The sequence below is a fragment of the Achroia grisella genome, unplaced genomic scaffold (assembly GCF_030625045.1).
Source record: "Achroia grisella isolate CSIRO2021 unplaced genomic scaffold, CSIRO_AGI_Agris_v1 utg1920, whole genome shotgun sequence".
Taxonomy (NCBI): Eukaryota; Metazoa; Arthropoda; class Insecta; order Lepidoptera; family Pyralidae; genus Achroia; species Achroia grisella.
This window is the reverse complement of record NW_026712695.1, coordinates 336,782-360,149: the sequence shown is the minus strand read 5'-3', so window position 1 is coordinate 360,149 and position 23,368 is coordinate 336,782. Positions and strand designations below refer to the sequence as shown.

Here is a 23,368-nt window from a genome sequence, read left to right as displayed (position 1 = left end):
GCCCGTCTCTCTCTAGCAAATTATTCTGCACGTTGAAAGATCGGGAGAGATTATCACACCTCACACGAAGTGGGTTCCAGTTGAATTTGCCTTGTCACCTGTCAATGCTATGAGGTGATGTCTAGCCTAAATACCTAGTATCCATTATTAATAGCTGGTAGGATAAATCGTAATGTTAGGGATATTATTAATATAATAATGTGAACTCAGGTCTCAAGTTCTTTCCATACAAATGGGGCTCACATCCACTAGGCCATGATGCTCTAAAAATGAAACGAATAAGAATTCAAGATATGAACAGTAAATTGAAATTCGTATCAAAGTAAGATCGGAAAGCAATTTACGTAAATAATTTAATGGAAGAAGACCTTAGGTTCGGTAAAGGAAAATAAATATCGCTTCACAATAGTAAATTATTGAGAATCAAATGAAGAACACAAAAAATATGATAAGTAAAAATTAATATTATAGAACAATACAACTACCTAGATGAAATTCTGTTGAGTTTGTAGCTGTAGCTACTTGAAATGTTTTTTAATAGGTACTTAGTACAATTTATTTTTTATTATTATCGAAATATTGTACTTTCAATAAAAATACACATACCTATCAAATTATATATAATAATACGCTTAGTAGAAAAAATAGACCATGGATCTTAAACACATTGTGGGTACAATAGTTCGATAATATAAAAAAATAAATCGTACCAAGAACCTATTAAAAATAATTCAAGTAGCTACATGATCTGTTACCAAACTCTACCTAGAGTAGGTGTATTTTCAAAACCAGGTAATAATAAAACTTGGCACACGAGGGCAAATATCAAGGGTTTTGATTATAATATTATAACCACATCTTTCACGCATAGTTTTGTAGTCACGCTGGGATTACCCATGGTATTCGCCACACAATCTCATTATATCACATAGGCTTTTGACATACCTACATAAATTGCAAATCACAAATACATATAAATATATTATAGGACATAGCACTTTAATTAGTTACAATTTATTTCTGTGGTTGCGTCTTTCATTGCTTGTACAACAACAGCGAGGCAAGCAAAACTAAGAAAAAAATATTTGTAATTTAATTAAAAAATATTGTTAATTACCCATACTTGCTGATGACTCATGAAATTTCTGTACCATGACTTCAATGTCAAAAGCAACAGTAACAAATGACATCTTCTGAATGCTTTTACTTTAAGAAAAAAAAAGGAAAATATGAGTAAAAATATCAAAATACACTCATTTGTCATTTGCATCTTTTCGACGAGTCTAATTTTAATCATTGATTCACAGCGTGTAAACGAGCGTCGGCTGCGGACTCATCAGAAATAGTTCCAGGTTACGTCAAACGTGAACCGTTTTTGTTATTTTTGAGAGACACCTACAGATCAAGGCCGGAATCAAGTGAAAATGCAATAAAAATTGTAAGCTACTTTCAGCCAATTTGTTTTCTAAGTGGCGTAAAATTCACAAGAGTAATTCAAAAGAGAAGGTCAAAACTTATTTTCTACAAAAAACCGTGAGACATATTTATGGAACCAACAACAACAATCTATGTGTGCAATTGCAATTTCTGATAGATATAATATAATGTAACACTAAAAAATTTATAGAATTGATTAATCTACCTTTACCATCTCTACCTCTACCTTTTACCAGTCGATTGAAAGTATGTAGGTAAATATATGTAGAGGTACCGACATGAATTAGTATGCCAACAGACTTCACTGGAAGTTTTGTTTTATGCAAAATAAAAAAAATGTTTTGAATGAATTTTCACATAATTACATAGTGATATGTAATGATTGCTCATAAATGTAATTAAACCCTCCACTTACCTGCATTTCGGCATAAGTAGAAATGACTTTGTATGAATATTATTTGATTTCAAGTCCCTACTAATATAAAATTATGTAAATCAGTAATTAAATGTTACAACATTATATCAATTAATAAATTATACGAGTACCCACTTGTATATTCTCAAGAACCAACATTCAAGTACCTTATTTACTGCGATTCGATTCAGAAATTAGATATACAATTATTATATTTGTATAATGTTTATATCATATATAAGATAGTATAATCAGATAGAATATTATTAATAGTACAACTGGAGAACAAAGCACGTCCTACTACCTACGTCGTCGTAATAGTGTAAGAAAAATATAATCGAAATAAAATTCTATCAATACACTTTTACGCCATAGTATGCTAGTATCATCTTATTATGGTAACCTATGTAGTAAAATATTAATTGATTGTTATTACATGAAAACAATCACCAACAAAAAAAAATATCTTTTTCTATTGAATTCAGGTAATTTACCTATCTAACATTAATCTTACGAATGGTTTTTGTAATAGCAGACTTGAGTAATTTTAATAAAGTTCTATTTTAATGCGCACGTTGCGTTAATCACATTAATTAGCACAAATGATTTAACGAACACATTACCAACAAACACAGTTTCAGGCATGTCGTTCGTTTGTATTCCTTCGGTGTCGGTGGTGAACTACGTATAACAATACAAGATACAGGCACATTTTGTAAGACAAGTTCCAGTTCTTGCCAAATTCTTTCCACTAATGAACAATCTCTGTCATCGGTGGGCGGGATCTTGCTTCGACTAAGGAAAGATCAGGCAAGACTTTTCCCGAACAAATTTAAAACATCGGCCATTAAACCCTAAGCAAAAATAAACATATTCATTCATTAACCTATTCGAGTGGCGACGTAGTATGTAATTTGTCGTGACTCCTTTTAGTCTACGAATTTTGTAAGAGGTAATGGAGAGAAACAAGCATAAATATATAGAAAGAGTACTCGAAATCAAACCCTGTATATACCAAACTGACTGGCCGGCGTAATATATACAGGTAGCACCAATACGGTTGTGAATATTCATTAACATTGGTTTGTTGATGAAAAATTATTATATTTGTACTTAATAGTAATATAGTTTTTTAAACACTATGGGGACAAACATCCTTACAGCTCATTTATTAACGTAAGATTACCGTAGCTTAGAAACCCCTGAGAAACCAGAGGTATCATTATTTAATATAGGTATCTACTATTTTTTATCTATATCGAAGAACAGCAAATAACTCATCTAAATGTTTCGGTTACTACTACAGATTAAATGTTATAAGTACAGCCAACAACGTTAATTACAAGTGCAATGTAAGACAAATAAAGGCTCTAATAGATTGACTAGAGTTAAGCTTTACTGTGATAAAATGTCAAACCCATGTTTGAAGACACGAACTATCTATATTCTAAGTTCCGGACGCGTTGTCCACTCGTCCCTTTGAGGGATCTACTTTAGTCAATAGAAGAGATCTTTTCACTGAGTTTCAAGATATAACTCAGGGACCTTCGAAAGATATAGAGATAAAGTGACAAAAACGTGCGTAGCTTGTACAAATATATTAAATATTATATGTATGTAAATGTCGATACAGCCTATTTTTATGTTTGAAATATTCACTTGAATAAAAACGCCCTTTTAGTGTTTCGATTTGCGTAATCTGCGATACGTACATTGTTATTTTGCTAATAATTATGTTCATGAGCATGTTACGAATGACAACAGTACACATAAAGCGCTCTAATATTCTCTACCAGGCTTCGCTGGTACCTTTAGTGGCCTTCAATAACTCTGAATAAACATTGCCTGTTGCGTTGAGCTGGCCGTCCCAACTGCGAGCTGATCTCATCTTCGAATGGTCAGGCGGCCAGTAGCTGTCAAATCGGTGGTCAGCATGAACCAAGGTGTCCAATATCGCCTGCACTTGACTTGGGTCTAACTCTGGCGAAGCAGTGCAATATTTTAGTGGCGTTAGTAAGCAGTTTATAATAATGCTGAAGAACCAAAGCCTCCGCCTGTCATTTATACGCACTACCACTTTACTTTGATATACTATAGGATTGTCAAATTATATTATACAATATTAAATTTACTATAACTTCACACATTAATAGGTAGTATTAAATTATTTAAATTAATTAATTTAAGAATAACAATGTGATTATTGGTAAATTAAGGTAGTATAAAGTGTTGTTTAATATCACGCATTAATAGGTAGGTAGAATTACAGGTAAGATAATATGATGTATTACACAATCAAATATTTATTTTGTTTTATTTAAAAAAAATATCGTCTTCGTTTAAAAATTTTAAAAAATGTGGAATAGTAACTTACTGGGATATCCTCTGCGATTGCGTTCTTCTTCCTCTAACATGCGCAGAACTGCCGAGTTGGCGAGGTTAGCCGGCTTGTCCGTGGCCGGGTTGCTGAAGTCGATGCTGTGACAATAAATTCAAAATTCAAACGGAGATCGAAATTACGACAGTCTGAGCCGAGGTTCGAACTCCTAGTGATGCCCTTAGAATAAAGTTGACCTTCAGCCATAATTTCTCCGCAGGTTTGGAGTGCCATCTGCACTCGCCCCCTGTCGTCCGATAAAGCTGTAAAGGCCAACTGCGGCCAACAGCATTAGAGTAGTCGGAAAAAAAATGATAATCACTACATCCCTTTATACAATTAAGATTGTTTGACAGTTCTTAAACCAACTTAAAGTTATATTAAATTTTGCATTTTATGTAACAATCAAGGTTGGAAATGTAGTAAATGAAATATTTGTTTCCTGTATCGATTTTATCGATAAAGGCATGTGGTATGCCATTGGAACGTTTGTGATTCTATTGTTAAATAACATTAGAAAGTTCGATTTAACCTATGACACGACCATAAGTGACAACACAAAGGCAATGTAAATACAATGTGGAGGCGATTTAAATAATCATTCGGATAAAATATTTATTCGAACACTCAATGTAGGTATCTACATATTAGTATGTACAACTCGCAGTTACGATAAACCCGTATGTAGATATACTTTTGAATTATTGACATGGGTCTATAGGTTTAGTACGCTGCCTTATACGTCCGATGCTCGTTGTTTCTATTCCCACACAATGCAAATATTTGTCTTAATTTATATAACTGGTCTACGTACTTTTCTAAATACGTCAATTTCGGTATTTACAAAAATTGTACTCACTTTGTAATTTAATGGTGCTATGAGCGTTATAAATTATTTTCTAGTTATTATTTGATAGCATTTGCATATTTATATTGATATAAGGTAATATTTTTCTGTATATCTATGTAGACACATAGATATACAGAAAAATATTACAACAGACAGTCAGACGACTGTCTGTTGTTCACTTTTCAGTAAACGGCTGAATAAATCTTAATAAATTTGTCTTGACAATATATTCGGATAAACATAGGCTATCTCTTATCTCAGACCAAGCTGAGGAAGCAGCCACTTTTACTACATCATTGTTAAAGAAAAGTAAAAATTAAGTGTACGATAGATACAGAAGTAGTAATTACTTTAATTAAGTTGTCATGCTATTAGACATCCTATATGCAATTTCACGCATTGCTGATTTGTCTGCAGTACGTGCATACATTCTAGACCATTAATTATACCATGATTCATATCTTGGCTGTGTAAATGTATGACCAACCGGTTATTTTTGTTTTAGGGTTCAGCTTTTCTTATATGTGTGTTCTGAGCGCCGAGTGACTGTATATTTTTATTTTTACAACAAGTGTCTCATAATATATCGTTTCTATTTGTTTTAATTCTCAATTATGTTGATTTTATTATTGGTTTTTGCATTAGTAACCTACTACTAATACTAATGCCTACTAAATCAATATATATATTATTTTAGAAATCATCAATATATAAAGCCTAGCCTAGACTAAGAGTGAATAATTTTTTTATTAACACATTTTACGATTAATTAATTCAAGGATAAGTAGGTACCTTATTGTTAGTATTATAATTAATATTAGTTTATTACGTTGTTACATGCTAGAAATATATAAGTACATATAAGTTATAATTATAAAATTTATTAATAACAAACTAATAAAACATAAAAAGAAAATTTTAAATATGTTTCGGAATCTTTAAGGGTAACTCATTAAGTGGGTATAATTTACATCTATAGGTAGAATATCTAGATAGTTTCAGATATCGATCTAACTGGTAATAATACGTGTTGTACCTATTGTATAAATAATATTGTAACGATCCTTCTGAATTAAATAAAGATTATTTTTTTTTTTCCAAATAATCTCATCTCCCCTCTTAAGGAGAGGAGATGGCAACATACCCCCGGCAGAAACACAGTCGGCCGGGGTTCAGGGCCCCAGGGAGAGAAACCGGCGTACAATGCGGGCAGAATCTAACAGCACCGCTTTCTGCATCTTTCCCGGGAGTGAGCCGCCCCGGAATCCCAACCGTCTGAGATGTTGTTCCAGACTGGTTGGGATAAGACCGTTCACCGACATAACGATTGGAATGATTTCGGTGGACATCATCCCCCACATTTCGGTCACCTCGTGAGCCAGGTCGAAATATTTTCTCTTTTTCTCAGTTTCGGCTTTAACGAGGTTCTCGTCATGCGGCATTGTGATGTCCACCAAAAACGTGAAAATGCCCGATCCATCACCACGATATCCTCACGGTCCTGTCCGTGATGATGGATCGGTCCCGGTAGAGCTTGACACTGTCGCTTTCGAGGACCGGCTGGGGCTCGTACTTATAGTACGGCAACCTCTCATTCGCAAGGCCGTACTTCAGAGCTAGTTCTTGATGGAGTATTTTGGCTACCTGGTTGTGTCTGTGCAAGTACTCAGTGTTGGCAAGAGCTGAACAACCCGAAAGCACATGTCTGAGTGACTCTCCGGGATGGCGACATGCCCGACAGATGTCCTCAGTGCCATCCTTCAGAATGTACTTTCGGTAATTGTTCGTCTTAACCATCTGATCCTGTATTGCACAGACAAAACCCTCGGTCTCTCCGAAGAGATCACCGAACTGTAGCCAGTGCACGGAGGTCTTCGTGTTGACGTACGGCCCGTGAAGGGCTTTGAAGAAGCTTCCGTGCAACTCCTTCTCTTTCCATACGGCCTCCCGCTGAGAGGTACCCAGGACTTCGGGTTTTCGCCAGTCCTCTTTAGCCAGAGAAAGAGGGGTGAATCCTTTGTCACATTCTATGACCTCTCTATGCAAACCCTCGTCTCTTTTCTCCAGAAAATATGTCCTGAGGCTGTCAATCTCGCGGTTGTGCATGGTCTTAACGCTTAACAAGCCTCGACCACCAGCCTTCCGCGGGATGTACAGCCTCATGACTGACGATTTCGGGTGACTGACGATTTCATTCTATGGAGGGTCATAGTTGTGCGGACTTTCCGATCCAGGGCTTCGAGTTCGGTTTGAGACCATCTGAGCACGCCAAAAGTGTAAAGGATGAAGGGTTGATTATATGTTTTTATTGGACCCGACAAGGAACTTTTCAGTACTCTTGTAAGGCGCGCAAAAAATTCCCACAGACTTCAGTTTGATGATGACGAGCTCAACATTATATTCCATTTTCCTCTGCACATGGAGAATATTCCATTCAACATTTCTTTTTATATAAACTAAAAAATATGCTATGAGATAATAAATCAAGTCATAGATATTATGTAATATTATTTTATCTGTGATATTACTATCAGATTTTGATGACATAATTAAGTATATTATCTTAGATAACGTTCCGTATTCTGAACCTCCTTAGTCTAAGCAGGTTTTTATTACCGCCTTACTGGAAATAAAAAGGCCACAAATAAAAACACGTGGCCACTTAAATTTCTAAAATAAAATAAGAACTGGAATAAAAAGGACGCTCCGTATTATTATTAACTATATATAACCAGAAAATTATTGGTCAAATTATTACAATATAATTGTTTTTATAAAAAATATACACTCTTGAGCACGTGGCCACTAAACTGTACTACACATCGGGACGTTCCTGAGCAAAGATGAGTACTCGTAAGTTTGGTGTTACATTGTTTACTTTGGGGTGTTCGGAGAGTGGAAGACGTCCTTCCAGGTCGAAATCGTATTTCTGCTTCTTTTTCCATTCATTATTTTCTTTCCTAATATTACAGTCTACACTCTATTTTATATATTACTTTATAAGGATTCGTAATTCAACAGATACCTAATACAATTTAATTCAAACAAAGTAAGGTTCATTGTAGTATATTTTTACTATGTTTAATATATATTAGGGGAATCATACTATTCACTCTTTGTTTGCTCTTATTCTGTTTATCCATATATTTTTTCAGTAGGATTTCCAATCCTAAATCATTTTGCCTCGCACGAAAAAGTAGAAAACAAAAATAACCTGCACACTATTTGACTCGTCAATCTTGTACATATATCGATGCACGACATGAAAAATTTATTCATAAATTTTAGTTGGTCGAATTCTCGAATAATTTTGCGTTGATATTCTCGAATCAAGGTCGAAAATCAAGTACCTGTAAGAGGTTTTTCGTACAGTTGGCATATTTACCATTCAACCGTGATAATCTTGATATTTAACTCATATGAATTCAACTGGATCAGTTCTTAAATCTGTTCGAATTAGTATTATCACCTACTTTCCCTAGCTTTCTCTATTCTTACTAAATGAATTTCTAAAGACGTTCAAAAACTCATATAAAAACGATAACTACATTCGCTTAAGACAGAAAATCCGTGGGAAAGAAATACGCTTCTAGTAAGAGAGTGGTGTGTGAGATCTGATTGTTTACTTGCAGATTTTATTTATTCATTTGATACGTTTTTTTCTAAAGTCAGAGGTATCGAGACATGTATTGAATTAACTTTATAATTATTTATAATTACTTTGAACTCCTGCCTTTACCATTTCATTTCCCAGAATAGTAAAAATTCATGCCAGTAAGAAACATTTACATTCATATTTTCTCAACTTTTTACCAAAAGTACCGTTTAGCCAAAACTGATATTATAAATTAATATTTTCAAAAAATATAATCATTTTAAAAATTCTTTAATTTATTAGAAACTTTAGTTACTACTTAATTAAAGCCCCATATTACTATATGGGAGTTTATTTTAATGAAAAAAAAATCAACGCATACGAATTGTGGGCGGCTCACTAAGAGATAAAAGAAAAATATTTTCTTGGTTGTCCAAGCAATGAGTTTAGAATTTGCTACATATTAATCTTTTTCATAAATATGTTGATGACATATAACATCAGGTACGAGTATGTAGGAGTAGCAATATTTGGTTAACATTATTTTACTTAATATCTCCCTCACATAGTCACATAGCGAATTCATGAATGAAATTATTACTTCATTCAATACACAAGAAGGTAGGCATTACTTTAAATGATAATATGGTTCTAACAAATATCTATGAATGTTGATAACACATTATAGTAATTTTGTTTTTTAAATTACTTATTATTGTCACTTTGGTCACAAATAAGACTGCTAAAAATATTTATTCTAAATGGCATATTGATTGGAGTCATCAGTTTAGTTTAGTTTATTTTGTAGTACGCAAGTCATAAGCTATGGTTAGTACCATTATGTAATATTATCATACGATAATATTGTGGTACCATTTTCTTAAAGCCACGAACGAGTTCATATGTTTATAATTACTTATGAAAAATACTAAAAAGAATATTAAAATACAATTATCAACTTAAAAAATACAAAAAATTGGTATATACTTTCTTTTTGCGAGTTGACAACAATTTCGCAGTTGTTAAGTATTCATTATATTTATTAGGTATATTGTCAGAGTCTGTTGTAGTCTTTCATTTTAGTAATTGCATAGACATGAGTATGTCATTGTTTTATAAATACACAGAACAAAGGACTTCTTGGACTAACAATGTTGTGTAAATAGATGAATGTAGAGCAATGTAGTACTGTATTCTGTATACCTACATCTCAGCCATTGCAAGCGAACTTATTTTTTTAATCTGGCTTTATGTGTGGCGAGATACTGAATGCGGCCAAGGAATTGAAAGTTTTTGCTTAATTATTAACTTTTACTTTCCATTGCTGTCATGAATTAATTTAAAAAATATATTAAGCCTTTTGTTAAAAGTAAACCACGACAACCCTTTTTTTATTTGTTATATTTGTATCTATCTGTATAAATAAAAGATTTTCTATATACCAAGTCTTTATACACTCTAAAAACAATATGAAAACGTATTTTTTTATAACTTTAAAGATTTATTTCTTACGTAGAGTTTATATATTTTTACTGCATCCATCACAAATTAAAAGTTTTGCCATGTCATCTCTTGTTAACTCGTTTGTATCGTTTTTATTATTATGACAACACCATACGAAGGCAGGTTCTGTTCATGGCCGGTTAGTAATATATGTCTTAACCACGTTTTTTATAAATAAAAGGATCAGTTCAAAACTTAATAGTATAACATGAACTATTTGAGATTTTCAAACACAATGAATAAAGTACGGTTCACAAATTCGAAACAATTCAAATTACATAATCAAACTCCGATCTAGCGGTTTAGCACACCGTCTAACTTCCGAAGATCGCGGGTGCGATTCCTCGCACGATACAATATTACAAACACTTGTATTCATGAGCATGATTGCTTATGTTGTATCGGTCTGGGTGTTTTCTATGTACATACATAGTTAGATGTACAAAAAAGTATTTATTTCTATCAGATGTCTAGTAATCATAACACAAGCTCTGCTTAACTTAGACTAGAGTTGTGTGAATTGTTCTAGGTTATTACTAAAAATATACAATATATACATATGTATGTAGGCCGAGTAACGTAACATTATAGGAGGCGCTATTCTGCTCATGTACCTTTCATCAATATTTTGCTGCCTTTTATGGGTATACGCTCACCTCGATATACCTTTATTGGCAAGATTAGGTGTCAGTGTTACTTAAGTACGGGTAAGTATTAGACAGACAGTAATAGATATATTTGCTAACATACAATTATCAATTTAATGTACCGAGGTTTGTAAAAAGTTATTTACCTCAGTCTCATCTATTTCCGTCGCCATGTTGCTTTTTAATCTGTGTTTTGGTTGAATGGTGAGATAAGACAGTAAAATTACAGGATACGAGTCATGATAGACATGTTAGTCCTCCGGTGTTACTACCTACATGGCATCAGGATGACTTTAGGTCATTTGCCATTTCAGTTTTCATATTTAATAGACACATACAAAAGGTACATGCCTTTAAACATATTCCCGAAATTAAATACCATCACTTATATACACATATTAATATATTTTCAAGCTACATAGCCTTATATCGATCTTTCAATAAATTTTGATATATTGACATATTTGTTTTAGTTTGTAGTATATTGGATGTACATTGGACGGCATACGTTTATTGGATGTACATTGGACAAACCCAACAAACGAGCTAATATCTAAACAATTTTATATTTTATTTGCTAATAATTTTAAGGAGAATATAATAATTTATTGAGCCTTTAATTTCCCTTAGGTAATACAATTATTAATAGCCGGTCTTTATCAATTACATATAATCGGAACTTATTTTTTAGCTATTATTAATATTATTACAAATCTTACCTATTAATCTCTACGGCAGTAGACATCATGTAAACACAGATAAAAAAGACTTCTTACGACAACAGGGTATATATGTAATCTATACAATTCACTTTTTTTTAATACTTGTACATTTAAAGAGACGACTGTAGTATAGCTTTTATGCTAAAACGTTGCCTTGAATCTGAATATCTTCTCAGTATTTGTGTTTATTTTAATGCAATGTAATCGTGATCAATAATTATTATTGATCTATTTGAATCAGCAAATAGAAATAGTAAAAAAAATGTTTTGTCACAGATAGAAAAAATATCTAAATTTAAATACAGACGATAGGTTAGAAAATGTTAGATTTTGAAAATAGAAACCGCGAAATGCAACACATGCGCAGTGTTGTACGCCGGTGCGCTGCGTCGCGACTGGCGGACACGTGCGCTCCTTCTTCCTCATTTGTTTAACTGTTTATTTTTCATTTTCATCAGCGAAAGGTCAATTATTGTTATCATAATGTCAATAATAATAACATGAAACACCAATTTTATAATTATAAGTAATCTTTTTGACTATTTTGTCGTGTATATATTGCATAATACCTACATTTTATACCTAATTTATTCATAGCAATGTGTTCCTAGTTATTTATCCAATATCCAAGGTTATAAGGGATATGTTATGTAAGAATTTCAAATATTGTTAGATCATTAAATATTGTTTTTTGTTGGAAAATAATAGTACATTTTTTTACACAAAAATATTCGGTTGTACGCACTCATATTTATACGGACTATGGTCACGTGTTATTTATACTTAGTTGCTTATTTAGACACGGAAATGTGTTATTCAATGTTGTGTTGGGCGGTAACCGTGGGCATACAACAATGTTGTGTGGGTATGCACCATCGGTTTTTCACTTACTATGGGGCAGATTGATGCACAAAAATTCAAAGCCTTTTTTAATATACTAAAACATCACATTTCAACTTTTTTTTTGCCGTGTGCATTGGTCAACAATTCAGGTTTATGTTTTGGTACGAAATACCCGCTTAATTATATTAGATATAACGATATATTGATTTCAGTAAAAAAACAGTTTTGCATCATTCTGCCCCACCTACGGGGCACTTTGATACACGCATTGAGGCACTTTGATACAGAGTGGAAATTGTATGAATCTGGTTTAAATAATAACACTTTCATGTAAAATAATACATTTATTGTGAAATAATTAATTTACAATCAGTTTTACATTTTAACAAAAAAAAAAACACTTGTTTCTTAACAAAACTAATACTTCAGAATATCACCATTATTCAAAACAGGATCGCTAAACAAAAAACAAATTATACTTGACTCGTTTATTAAAAAATAAATATAATAATCTAATAGGTTAACATAAATTCTAAAACTAAACTTTTCAACACGATTTTGTAGAGTTCCAGTTAGATATTTGTCATCTGCTTTCCGTATGGATAATCTCGTTGAAATAACTTTAGATACGGCCCACTTGATCGAGTCTTCACCTGTACTACGTCTTTCAGTATTTGGTTTATATGTTCGCACCATTTTCTGAAAATACAATACAATTTTTTTACAAAATTAACACTTTATTGAAGTCACGGGGAACATTGATACGTATCATTGTGCCCCGTACTTTCCTGTATCAAACTTCCCCAAAAATAATTTTTATAAAAAGCAGGTTTCACTAAAGATACTAAGTTAATTATTGTAAAACACGTGCAAAGTCCTTAATATTTGATGCCCTTTACCTTTGGGATACATTGATCATCACAAGATGGCTCAGCAGATCGTAAAAACACTTTTAAATCTCACGTATTTTTTTAGTTACCCGCGCTCGAAACATTTTCTCTCCTGCTAAAAGCCACCGGTTGACTGGCTGTTAGCGTAATCACAACGGTTTCAGAAGTTTAAAGACGTGTTTCAGAGTTGTCACTATCGAATACATTTAATCGTTTACGAAATAATACACGTGTATCAATGTGTCCCAATCTGCCCCACTTCCCCCTAACATTCAATATTTTATACAGCACATAGTCATTAGAAAAAACCAGTCTATCATAATGAACACAGATAATAACTGGACTTAATTTAAACATATTTACAGGTACTATATTAATTTTTTATTGAGTATTTCCTATTCATTGTATTATAGTACTATAATTACTCTACATTCTTTTTTTTAGTTAACATTATTTATCCATATAAGACTGTTTTCCCGCATAGGCACTACAGAATTTTTTATTACTATTTATCATCGTGTTCGGCTATAACTGCTTCAATTAAAAACATATCACTATACGTACGTACGTCAAGCTTTTTTTTTATATAAAGGTAGGGCCTTAAGCTTTGATTTTACCATGCGCCTCTGAGGTGAATGTTTGTTCAGTACTTAGATGGTAGAGTTATGTCTTTGCTAGCAGCTACGACATGAACCATTCAACAACGAAAGTGCAGATAATAATACTATTTAATAATTTTATATAGACTTCAAGCACCTATTTTATAGGATAACATACATAGATGTTATATAAATGCATATTAATAGTATGCTTATACTTCACTTTCGTTGTTGGATGGTTTATGCGGTACTTATAGTTCTCTCGAATAAGGGAAACAATAAATCGATACATTAATATAATATAAAATTGTGTTAATATATAGAGCATAAAATACCTTATATAAGAATAGCTACCTTTTATAAGAATAGGCCTCATGAGAATTGAACCAAATTTGAACCTATGTAACGACCTGTAAAGATTCTTAAGAAGAAAAGTTTGTACAGATTCACACAAAAATTATTTTGTTATAATAAAATCATTTATGCAGATTAATGAATATATATATTGTTGATACAAGCGTTATATTTGGTTCTACACATATATACTTTTTTAAATTTAACATAGCCATTATTTATACATAAAATTAAGATAATCTCGGGATCTTACTTATTATTATGGAATTCTCGATATTTCAGCAGTATTACATTTAACCACCATGATCACGGGTAAACTATGATAATATAATAATAAATAAAACGTCGAAAAATCGTGTTTTCTTAATTTTACGTACCTATATATTATAGAACAAATAGTTTTCTATGTGGCCAATAAAATACCTCAGAGTCCACAATAACAAATAAGAAAATTACGAGTATTTTTATTAAAAAGTTCACACATACGTCACAGGGCCCTGCTTACTCGACAGCTGACGAAGCCACCCGTAGGGACGAATGAACCGTATAAATCACTAATCCATGGGTTACTTCAGGAAAAATTCGTATTAATACCAACGACTATTGTAGCAACTCTGCAGTTTCTTAGCCACGCGTAGATTTTTCGCGCGTTTTTCAATGTAGGTATAGGAATTTTTGTTTTAACATATATGGTTATATTTATACAAGTGTTTACTTTTGTTATAATCGATTATACGCCGTTTCTTTTATACGGTCGTAATTAATTTTAATAAATACATACACGCTTACTACGATTTGATAAATATACCTACTTACCATACATATACAAGGCAATGGGGATGTGGGTAAATTTTTTAAACAAAAGATGCAGTTATTGTTCCGTATATACCTATCTATAATATTTTACTGCAAATACTTTAAAGATCTTAACAGTAAATCGATTGCCGTCTTTTATTTGTAATTAAAGTTTTTTAATTACTAAAGAGAGTTTACTCTATTCATAAGTAACATAAGTACATCTGATATCTTTTAACGTATACATACTACATGAGTTTATTTCTTTTGCGCGAAGACGAAACCCATATGTACCAGATAGATATGCGGAGTATAATTATTTGAATATGGAATTTAAACGTTACTTTGGTGGTTCGCATTCGTGTGGAATGCAGCCGGTGTTGGCGCCATGCTAAATTTCATCCACGTAAATGTCAGTGCCCCTCAGTGCGATCCGTGTCTGCTCCATAATTGATCGGTCAACGGCATTCAAAAACGGCTCAGTATTTATCTTGGGATGCATTTCATTGAAGAAAATACTATCTATTACCACTAATAGTAAATTTTATTGAATAAATTAGGAGAGAATGATTTTTTATTATCATCAGCCAATTAGTTTCCATACCGGGCATAAAATACTTTAACATTAAATTTAGGTCGCACATCGATCTGCGCTTATATTAAATATGTATGCAATACAAATTAAGTAAGTAATAAACATATTAAAAGTAATAAAAAAATATGCATGGAAAAGAAAATATTTTTAGAATTTATTGAATATTCATTATATTTTTAGGAGAATATATTTTAGCTATAGCGTATATAGTGTATATAACACGTACAACATGACAAATTACCTTCAAACCAGATATAGATCCGCGATGTTAGTTACAGCAGGTTCATTGATAAAATTGATGGCGATTACATCTGACAATCTAATTTTGGATCTCATTTATGTGAAGTATTTCGGTTAACATCCCTGAGCTCTAGAGAAGTCATTGATTAATTTGACTATTTACGTAACACAATTTCTTATTTTAACACCGATTTTAGAGTTGGCCTGTATTGTATTTTCCTCATAACAAAATCTGCTCTCTGCTTTTATAATAGTATTTATTTCTGGTGTGAGCAACTTCTTGTACATTTGTATGTAGAATGTCACCTATTTTGGTAATCAAACGACAACAATAAAGATAGCGTCTACAAGACGTCATCTACCTATAGTATTTGAATAATTAATTAATTATATCATAAATGACCTAATCGATGTCCTATCCTGTCCTTGTCTACTTTATGCAGATGACCTTAAGATATTTTCTACGGTGGACAATAGTACTGACGCTCAGAGATTGCAATCGGATTTAAATTCACTTTCCGATTGGTGTGATCGTAATTTCATGCAGCTCAATGTGGGTAAATGTTTCGTTATAACTTTTACTAAAAAAACAAATAAACTCGAATTTGACTATATCCTTAGGGATAAAATTCTTGAACGTAATCGTGTCGCAAAAGATCTGGGCGTGCTTTTTGATGACAAACTAACATTTCGAGACCACTATGATAATATTGTTGACCGTAGCTACCGTCTTCTTGGGTTCATTACAAGATCAACTAAAAACTTTCGGCAGAGTAGAAGCTTAATTATATCTATAACTCACTCGTACGTAGTATTTTAGAATATAACTCGGCTATCTGGTATAGACTACATAGCAACCGAATTGAAAGTATTCAAAGACGTTATTTAAATACTTAGCTATAGATGCGGCTTAGGTCGTAAACTTGCATACAGTGAACGTCTGAAATACTTTAATCTGGACCCTTTATATATAAGACGACAAAATAATGACCTAACCTTGTTACATAAAATTATTCATCATCAGTTGGACTCGTCCACTCTTCTTTCTCTATTAAACTTTAATACGAGATTTAGATCACGCAACCGTAATTATAACACCTTCTATCTTCAGGTTTACTCAAATAATACTTCTTATTATAATCCAATAGTTCGAATGTGTCGCCAATACAATGAAATTCTTGTCTCGAATAGAAATATAGATATTTTCCATTCAACGCTGGTCCAGTTCCGGAGACAATTAAATTTCCACCGTAAACTGACAAATTATATTTAACATTAGGTATACCAATTTTCTTTTCTTTAATATAAATAAAATTCTGTTAACATGATAATTTATTGCATTACGCATATTTATATATCGTTTTCTATTTAGTTTACTTTTTATTATATAACTTTATCTAATTATCTAGCGTATATTGAATGCGTCTAAATATCGTTTTCTATTTAGTTTACTTTTTATTATATAACATTATCTAATTATCTAGCGTATATTGAATGCGTCTATATAATTTAGCTCTTAGGCATACATAGTGTTGGATTACAATCCAGTTCTGTACCGAACTACACGCTCCTATTATATTATTATATTGACTGTAATCTGTTTTGTATGCTAATAAATAAATAAATAAATTAATAAAATTATATGTGACGTAATGTAAACTTTTATAAAATCAGTTATTGTTCTCTAGTTTCTTTTCTTTCTGTATGTTAACGTATATTTAACATGTTCTGTGTAATATATTTATTTAATTAAATAAAATATAATTAATAATTATAATTAATTTTATTTACAACATTGACACACAAACAGATAGTTATCGCCACGTTAAAGTGTTGTGTAATGGAACGCAGCCGAATTAGAAAAATATAGGTATGTATATCTTTTCTATCTGTGCCTTTTTTCATACTGTGATATGGTTGTACCTTGTAATTTTTCTATGTTAAAATATATATATTATAATTATAAACGTTTTTTCTAATATGATAGTCTATTACCTCTATACCGTAGATTCCATTGCATTAGTGTATTAATCCTGATATAATTTATTTGTGTATATATTTACTATTATGTCCCTTAACACGCCAGTATAAAATTAATCACTACGAGTATGATGCACTTACTAGATTACTGTTTGTGCTTATTACTCTACAGCATATTTACTTTATTGTCCACGCCATTCATGGCAATATTTTATCATCCATGTACTACTACAATTTTGAATTAATTTCTTTATGACAATCTTATTGTCTACCTTTGAAAATGCAAGAGATCTCTATTTGCAGACAACTCTTTAATTAACTTTCATATTTTGCCTCGCGATTACACCATGCTTTCGGAGATTCTTGGCTGCTCCTACACGATCCAAGATCAAGTCAGTCCAAGCCTCTCTCTACAGGAAGAATGCAAGTATTTTTCTCTTTATATCTATTTCGTCAATCTTTCATATAATATTTTTTGCAATATACAAGAACCAACGTCATGTGCTTTCAAATAAAAAGAATTATAAAAATATTTAAAATTGTATAAAACATTTTTGATGAGCAGATCTACTTTTGACGCAGTGAAGTAAAAATTAAGTACAAATGTCAAATGGTATATCTGAATTTGGTCAAACAATTCAAACCAAAACTAAACTTTTTTTGTGACAAAAACAATTGATAATATCATAACTAGAGAATTACCATCAATGATTAGTTATTTATTCAAAACGACTTTGATTAGGAGGTGAGTTTCTTGTCAGTTCTTCTCATCTCGAAAGCATTCCGAACTGATGGCAGCTCGACATATCATAGGAGTCTTTGAGGAGATTCTGATTCTCGATTCGATCTCCTCAAAAATCATGCCTGCTGATTCATATTGATCTGTATGGAATGACTGACTGAGTCACGAGATACGTTTATTGGCACCTATCGCTTTATGCTCTGTTGATCTAAATATACTTACGGAGATAAAATATACATTATTACACTTATAGAACTCTATATTTATAATAGTTGCATTTTCTTTTACGAACTATAGAGAAATAAAACAAAACGCGTTGAAATCGCATATAAATTGATTTCAATGAATATAATATTCTGCGAAGTTAGTTTAACCACAGATAAGACTATATTATTTGTGGTATACTGTTAAAAATTCCTTCACAAGTTAGATATATTTCTTTACTTTATTTAAGTTTTTATTATTATATTCATTTTATGGAGAAGGCTTAGTACTACTAATTGCAAAGTTTGAACTTTGTGGATCAGCAAGAAGTACCTTTGATTTTTGATGATTGTAGAAGCAGTGACGAAATTAAAAAACTTTAACGGTGGATATTTTGAAACTGCGAGAGGAAGAAACTTGTAATTTGGAAGCTAGTCAAATTTATGAAGTAATTTTGGTAACAGAAAGATTCAATTTTAGAATTTTCAACAAAGATACGATATTGGCTAACTCTTAAGTTTATAACCCAAAAAATCTGAAGTATTTCAGTTTCATTAATTTGTTGCAGAAAATTAATGTTTAATGGATATGAGGAAATATCATTTTTTGTATTAAAATAGAAAATTAATCACACATATTCAGTATCTTCTCGATTATTTTTTATTTGTACTTAATTCCTCTTGTCGTTTCATTTATTATTAATCAGCACAAATTATTATAATATATTATGGTAATTGCTATAGTCAATACCTCTATTTTGGCTTTATAGTTACACAGCAGAATGTATAATGATACCTATCTTGTTCCACTGAATACGCGATACTACAATGTGGGTAAAATGTTCATAAATAAGGAAAAGTTGTGATTATATTATAAGCATATAAGTTGGTATCACCTAAATTATGCATACAAAACGTTACTCACCCGACAGTGCCATTGTCGAGGTTCTGCATATGTTTGTTGAGGGTTTCCTTTATATTCTGCTGCGAGTAGAGCCCGATAGGCGAGTTAAACTGCTTGTGCACTATCCTCGGGCCGGTGGCCATTTTGAAGTCGTTCGTTCAGCGCTGAAATGAAGATATAAACTAAAAATTACTCGATTGTTACTTTACTCTCATAAAATTCATTATATATGTCAGGTTATTAGAATATTATAAATATATACATTAACAATCTATATAAAACAAGTTCATATGACGAAGATTTTAAAATTAAATTTGATAACATTTACTATATCATGACTTAAAAGTAACACTAACAGAAGTAAAAGTGTAGTTATAGACATACCCAAAGAAATTAGGATGACAAATTTTATACCCCTCGTGAGATAATTTTATTACTGTCAGAAGATTCATGCCCGCGCATTGAAATGGAGCTACACGTCTTATTGCGTTTTTATTAGCGCCGGCAAAAGCTTACACGACTATCATATTTTCTCCGAATAATGTGCGAGAGACAGGTAGCTTTGTGCAAATAAGTTTTCGATATGAGACTAGACGACGAATAGGCTATGTTAGCCTATTCGTCGTCTAGTCTCATGTGCTTAAAAGGCCATACTAAGTAGAAATCGTAACGTCTTCTTAATCTTAATTTACATGCGAAAATGTGATAGTTCGTTTTTTTTTGGGTAATTAAGAAGCATGGTCGCTTGACCTTAATTGAAGTGATTTTCATTGATTGAACTTGCGTGTAAAAGTTAGTTTTACTATATATATTAGTTTTTATCATGTCGCTTAGTTTTTCGTTACCAAAATTATGATAGAATAGTTTATAGATAAACATTAAGTATTTCCGATACTTCAGAAAACAATTATTAGATAACTCAGAAATTACTGTAACGTCGTGGAAGAGAATTATTTATTTTTAGTGTATTGTATTTAACATTTTATTTTATGAGTGTGTATTAATATGAATGCAACATAATTGAAATACTGACTAATAATAATAAAAGGTTATTAAAAAAATATTTAAACCATTTTTCTTAGTAAAGACGGCTCCTTAATAAAATAGCTGTCACTTGTATCCAATATATTATTGTATTTAATTCATATATTTTATGATTTCAGTGCACCTATATGAATTCCAAACAAAAATATAGAGTATATAAAAAATATAGCAATAAAATTATATGAAAACTGAAGCGTAATATTTTTTAATTGAAAAACAATCTTTTAATAATAACGCAAATTTAAAATAATGAATATGAATTGAAATTAACTTTATTATATATTATTCCAATTTACAAATAATGCCCATTTTACATTTATTAAATTCTATATATTTATTAGCTATTTGTTGTAATATTCCCAAAGACGATACGTTTTATTTATATATTGTGTTATGAGACGTGGTCTGAAGAATAATTGCGAAATGTACACGGAAGATGTCGGACACCGCGACTCCAGAATTAGTTGACGTGAAACCGTTTCACTAATGCGTAAACAACATCTCTCAATTTTTGTGACATACCAACTACATAAGCAAACCAGATAAATACTAAAACCAACTATTTAGTGATTATACAAAATTCTTACGGCTTATCTAAGTGACCTCCGAGATATCTATAAAATATCTAATAATACTTTGCGCCTGTTATTTTATACAGAGTGAATTAAATTCATAGAAAATATTATAAAAAGTTGTAAAAATGGGAAAATGTGACACAGACGAAGTTGCGCGGGTTACTTAGTATAATATATATGTATATATATACTTGTATATTTTAAACAATTTTTTTTCTCTGTTTTTACCACACAAAGCTTTCTGTTTGTTCTATAAATTAGTTGTTAGATGCAATTTTAGTTTAAATACGTCGCCAGTGATATTGGTGGAAAATGTGGCTCAATATACCAAGCTTATTTGGCACCCTCATTAGATGGCCATACTATGACTTTGTACCAAGCGTGTGCATGATTATCATAAAAAAGTGGATGGTTATTCCTAAATCAACTGTAGATAAACCGATTGCTTCAGCTGTGTTTAAAGAGTTGATAGTAATATCCCTGAAATTTACCTTCCATTTCAGGTATGTTAAGCATTTCTGTTTAACATAATAGATTTTCAGAAAAATAAGTAATACTAATATTAATGTCGTGACAGTTCATGTTATTTTGAACATATGACGAAAGTAAATGACAAAAATAGCTCATAATCAGGATCTTAGTTTAAAAGTTTAAAAAATAAAAAACAATATCTATATAAACAAAGAGGAAAGACAAGAATATTATGTCGTCATGACTACACAAGGAAAGTCTGTTTTATTAGAATATAATTAAATCCTATTCAACCTAACACCAAACGATGTAGTGTATTATTCTTAGGTACTTCATTCTTTTCATATTTCCCTTATTACGGATCTAAGTGACACTTAAGCTAAACATAGTAGGTAGATTTATGTTCTTACTTGTCAAATTACAGAAGAACTTACGACTAGAAATAAAATTTTAACATTAAAATAAATTCAATTAAAACATACAAATTTATTTTTACCGTAGTCTCATCTCAATTATTGGATACTTTCATTTCATTCAAGTTCACAGAGAATAAAGTGCACTTATTTATCTGTGTAGGTGCATTTCACACAATACTTGGCCAATTTATGAAACTCATGTGGGCGTTAAAAAACAGTTCGTTATCGTCCATGCTTCTCAAAACGATGTGATACATAACGTAGACGATGAGAGATATAGTCTATTTTTGCGTCAGACTTGCCCGCACACGTAACAAATATTTGCGCACTTATTTACAGAATTAATATGTATTTCTGATAAATAGGATTGTTTCTAAATGTTCCTTGTTACGTTTTGTGAAACAAAACTATTTGCGTTATATAGTTTGGTATCGTTAGGTCGTTTGAATTATTTTTTCTATTTTAAATTGCTTTATTTTTTAATTATTTGTTATAATGAATGACATTATCACTATTGAAGTCTAAAATTTTACTCATGAGTACATATGAGTATAACACATATGAGTCTATATGAGAGTTAAAAACGAAAGTAGTACCTCCATATTACGATTTTGATTTAAAATATGTGTGTAAGTATTCGAAATATTTTTCAGTCCAGCCAGACAAGCAATAAAAATTATGTTTGGAGCTGTAGTAAGGTCGATGAAGTTGTTTTTAGAGAAACAAGGTTAACAATACCGTCATCAAGGTTGGGAATAATAGTATACATACTGTAATCTCCGCTATGCGGTGTACACGAATAACTTTTAAAGCTATTTTTAAACTGTGTCATGCTTAATGCATAAATTTGCAACTATATGTTAACACCTGTAGGTTTCTAGAACGCGGCAAGGAGATATTTGCAAAGTTTGCAACATGCTTAGAAAAGTAATTAAAGAAGTATCACTACACAGCTACATTTGTAATTATATTAAATAATGTACAAGGCTGACGTTCAACTATAAAGAAATTGCTCTTTATTTACGTAAAACTCTCTATATATGCAAAAATTTATATATGCAATAACTATTCAACTGACACTTATTGTCATTTTTAAAAAGCTAAACTAATTATGTAATATCCCGTAAATCATATTTATGTATCATTACAACAATTTTGAGTTAATCTATCT

General features: G+C 31.4%; 1 protein-coding gene across 6 annotated transcripts in view; it reads right to left on the bottom strand.

Annotated features, from left to right (window-relative positions):
• Positions 1 to 23,368, bottom strand: part of LOC131841816 (DNA translocase FtsK) — a 32,037-nt gene that overhangs the window by 8,222 nt on the left and 447 nt on the right. For 3 of the 6 annotated variants that reach the window (XR_009357464.1, XM_059190151.1, XM_059190152.1), the window contains exons 2-3: positions 19,713 to 19,855; positions 4,227 to 4,330 (exon numbers count right to left, since the gene is read on the bottom strand). Coding sequence is in view for 5 of the 6 variants with exons in the window: in XM_059190151.1 (XP_059046134.1) it covers positions 4,227 to 4,330; positions 19,713 to 19,834 (226 nt within the window). In the remaining variant the exon portion in view is untranslated. Of the gene's footprint in view, positions 1 to 2,475; positions 2,584 to 4,226; positions 4,331 to 11,543; positions 11,942 to 19,712; positions 19,856 to 23,368 lie in introns of those variants that run through there. The other 3 variants (XM_059190154.1, XM_059190156.1, XM_059190155.1) reach the window with 3 other exon arrangements.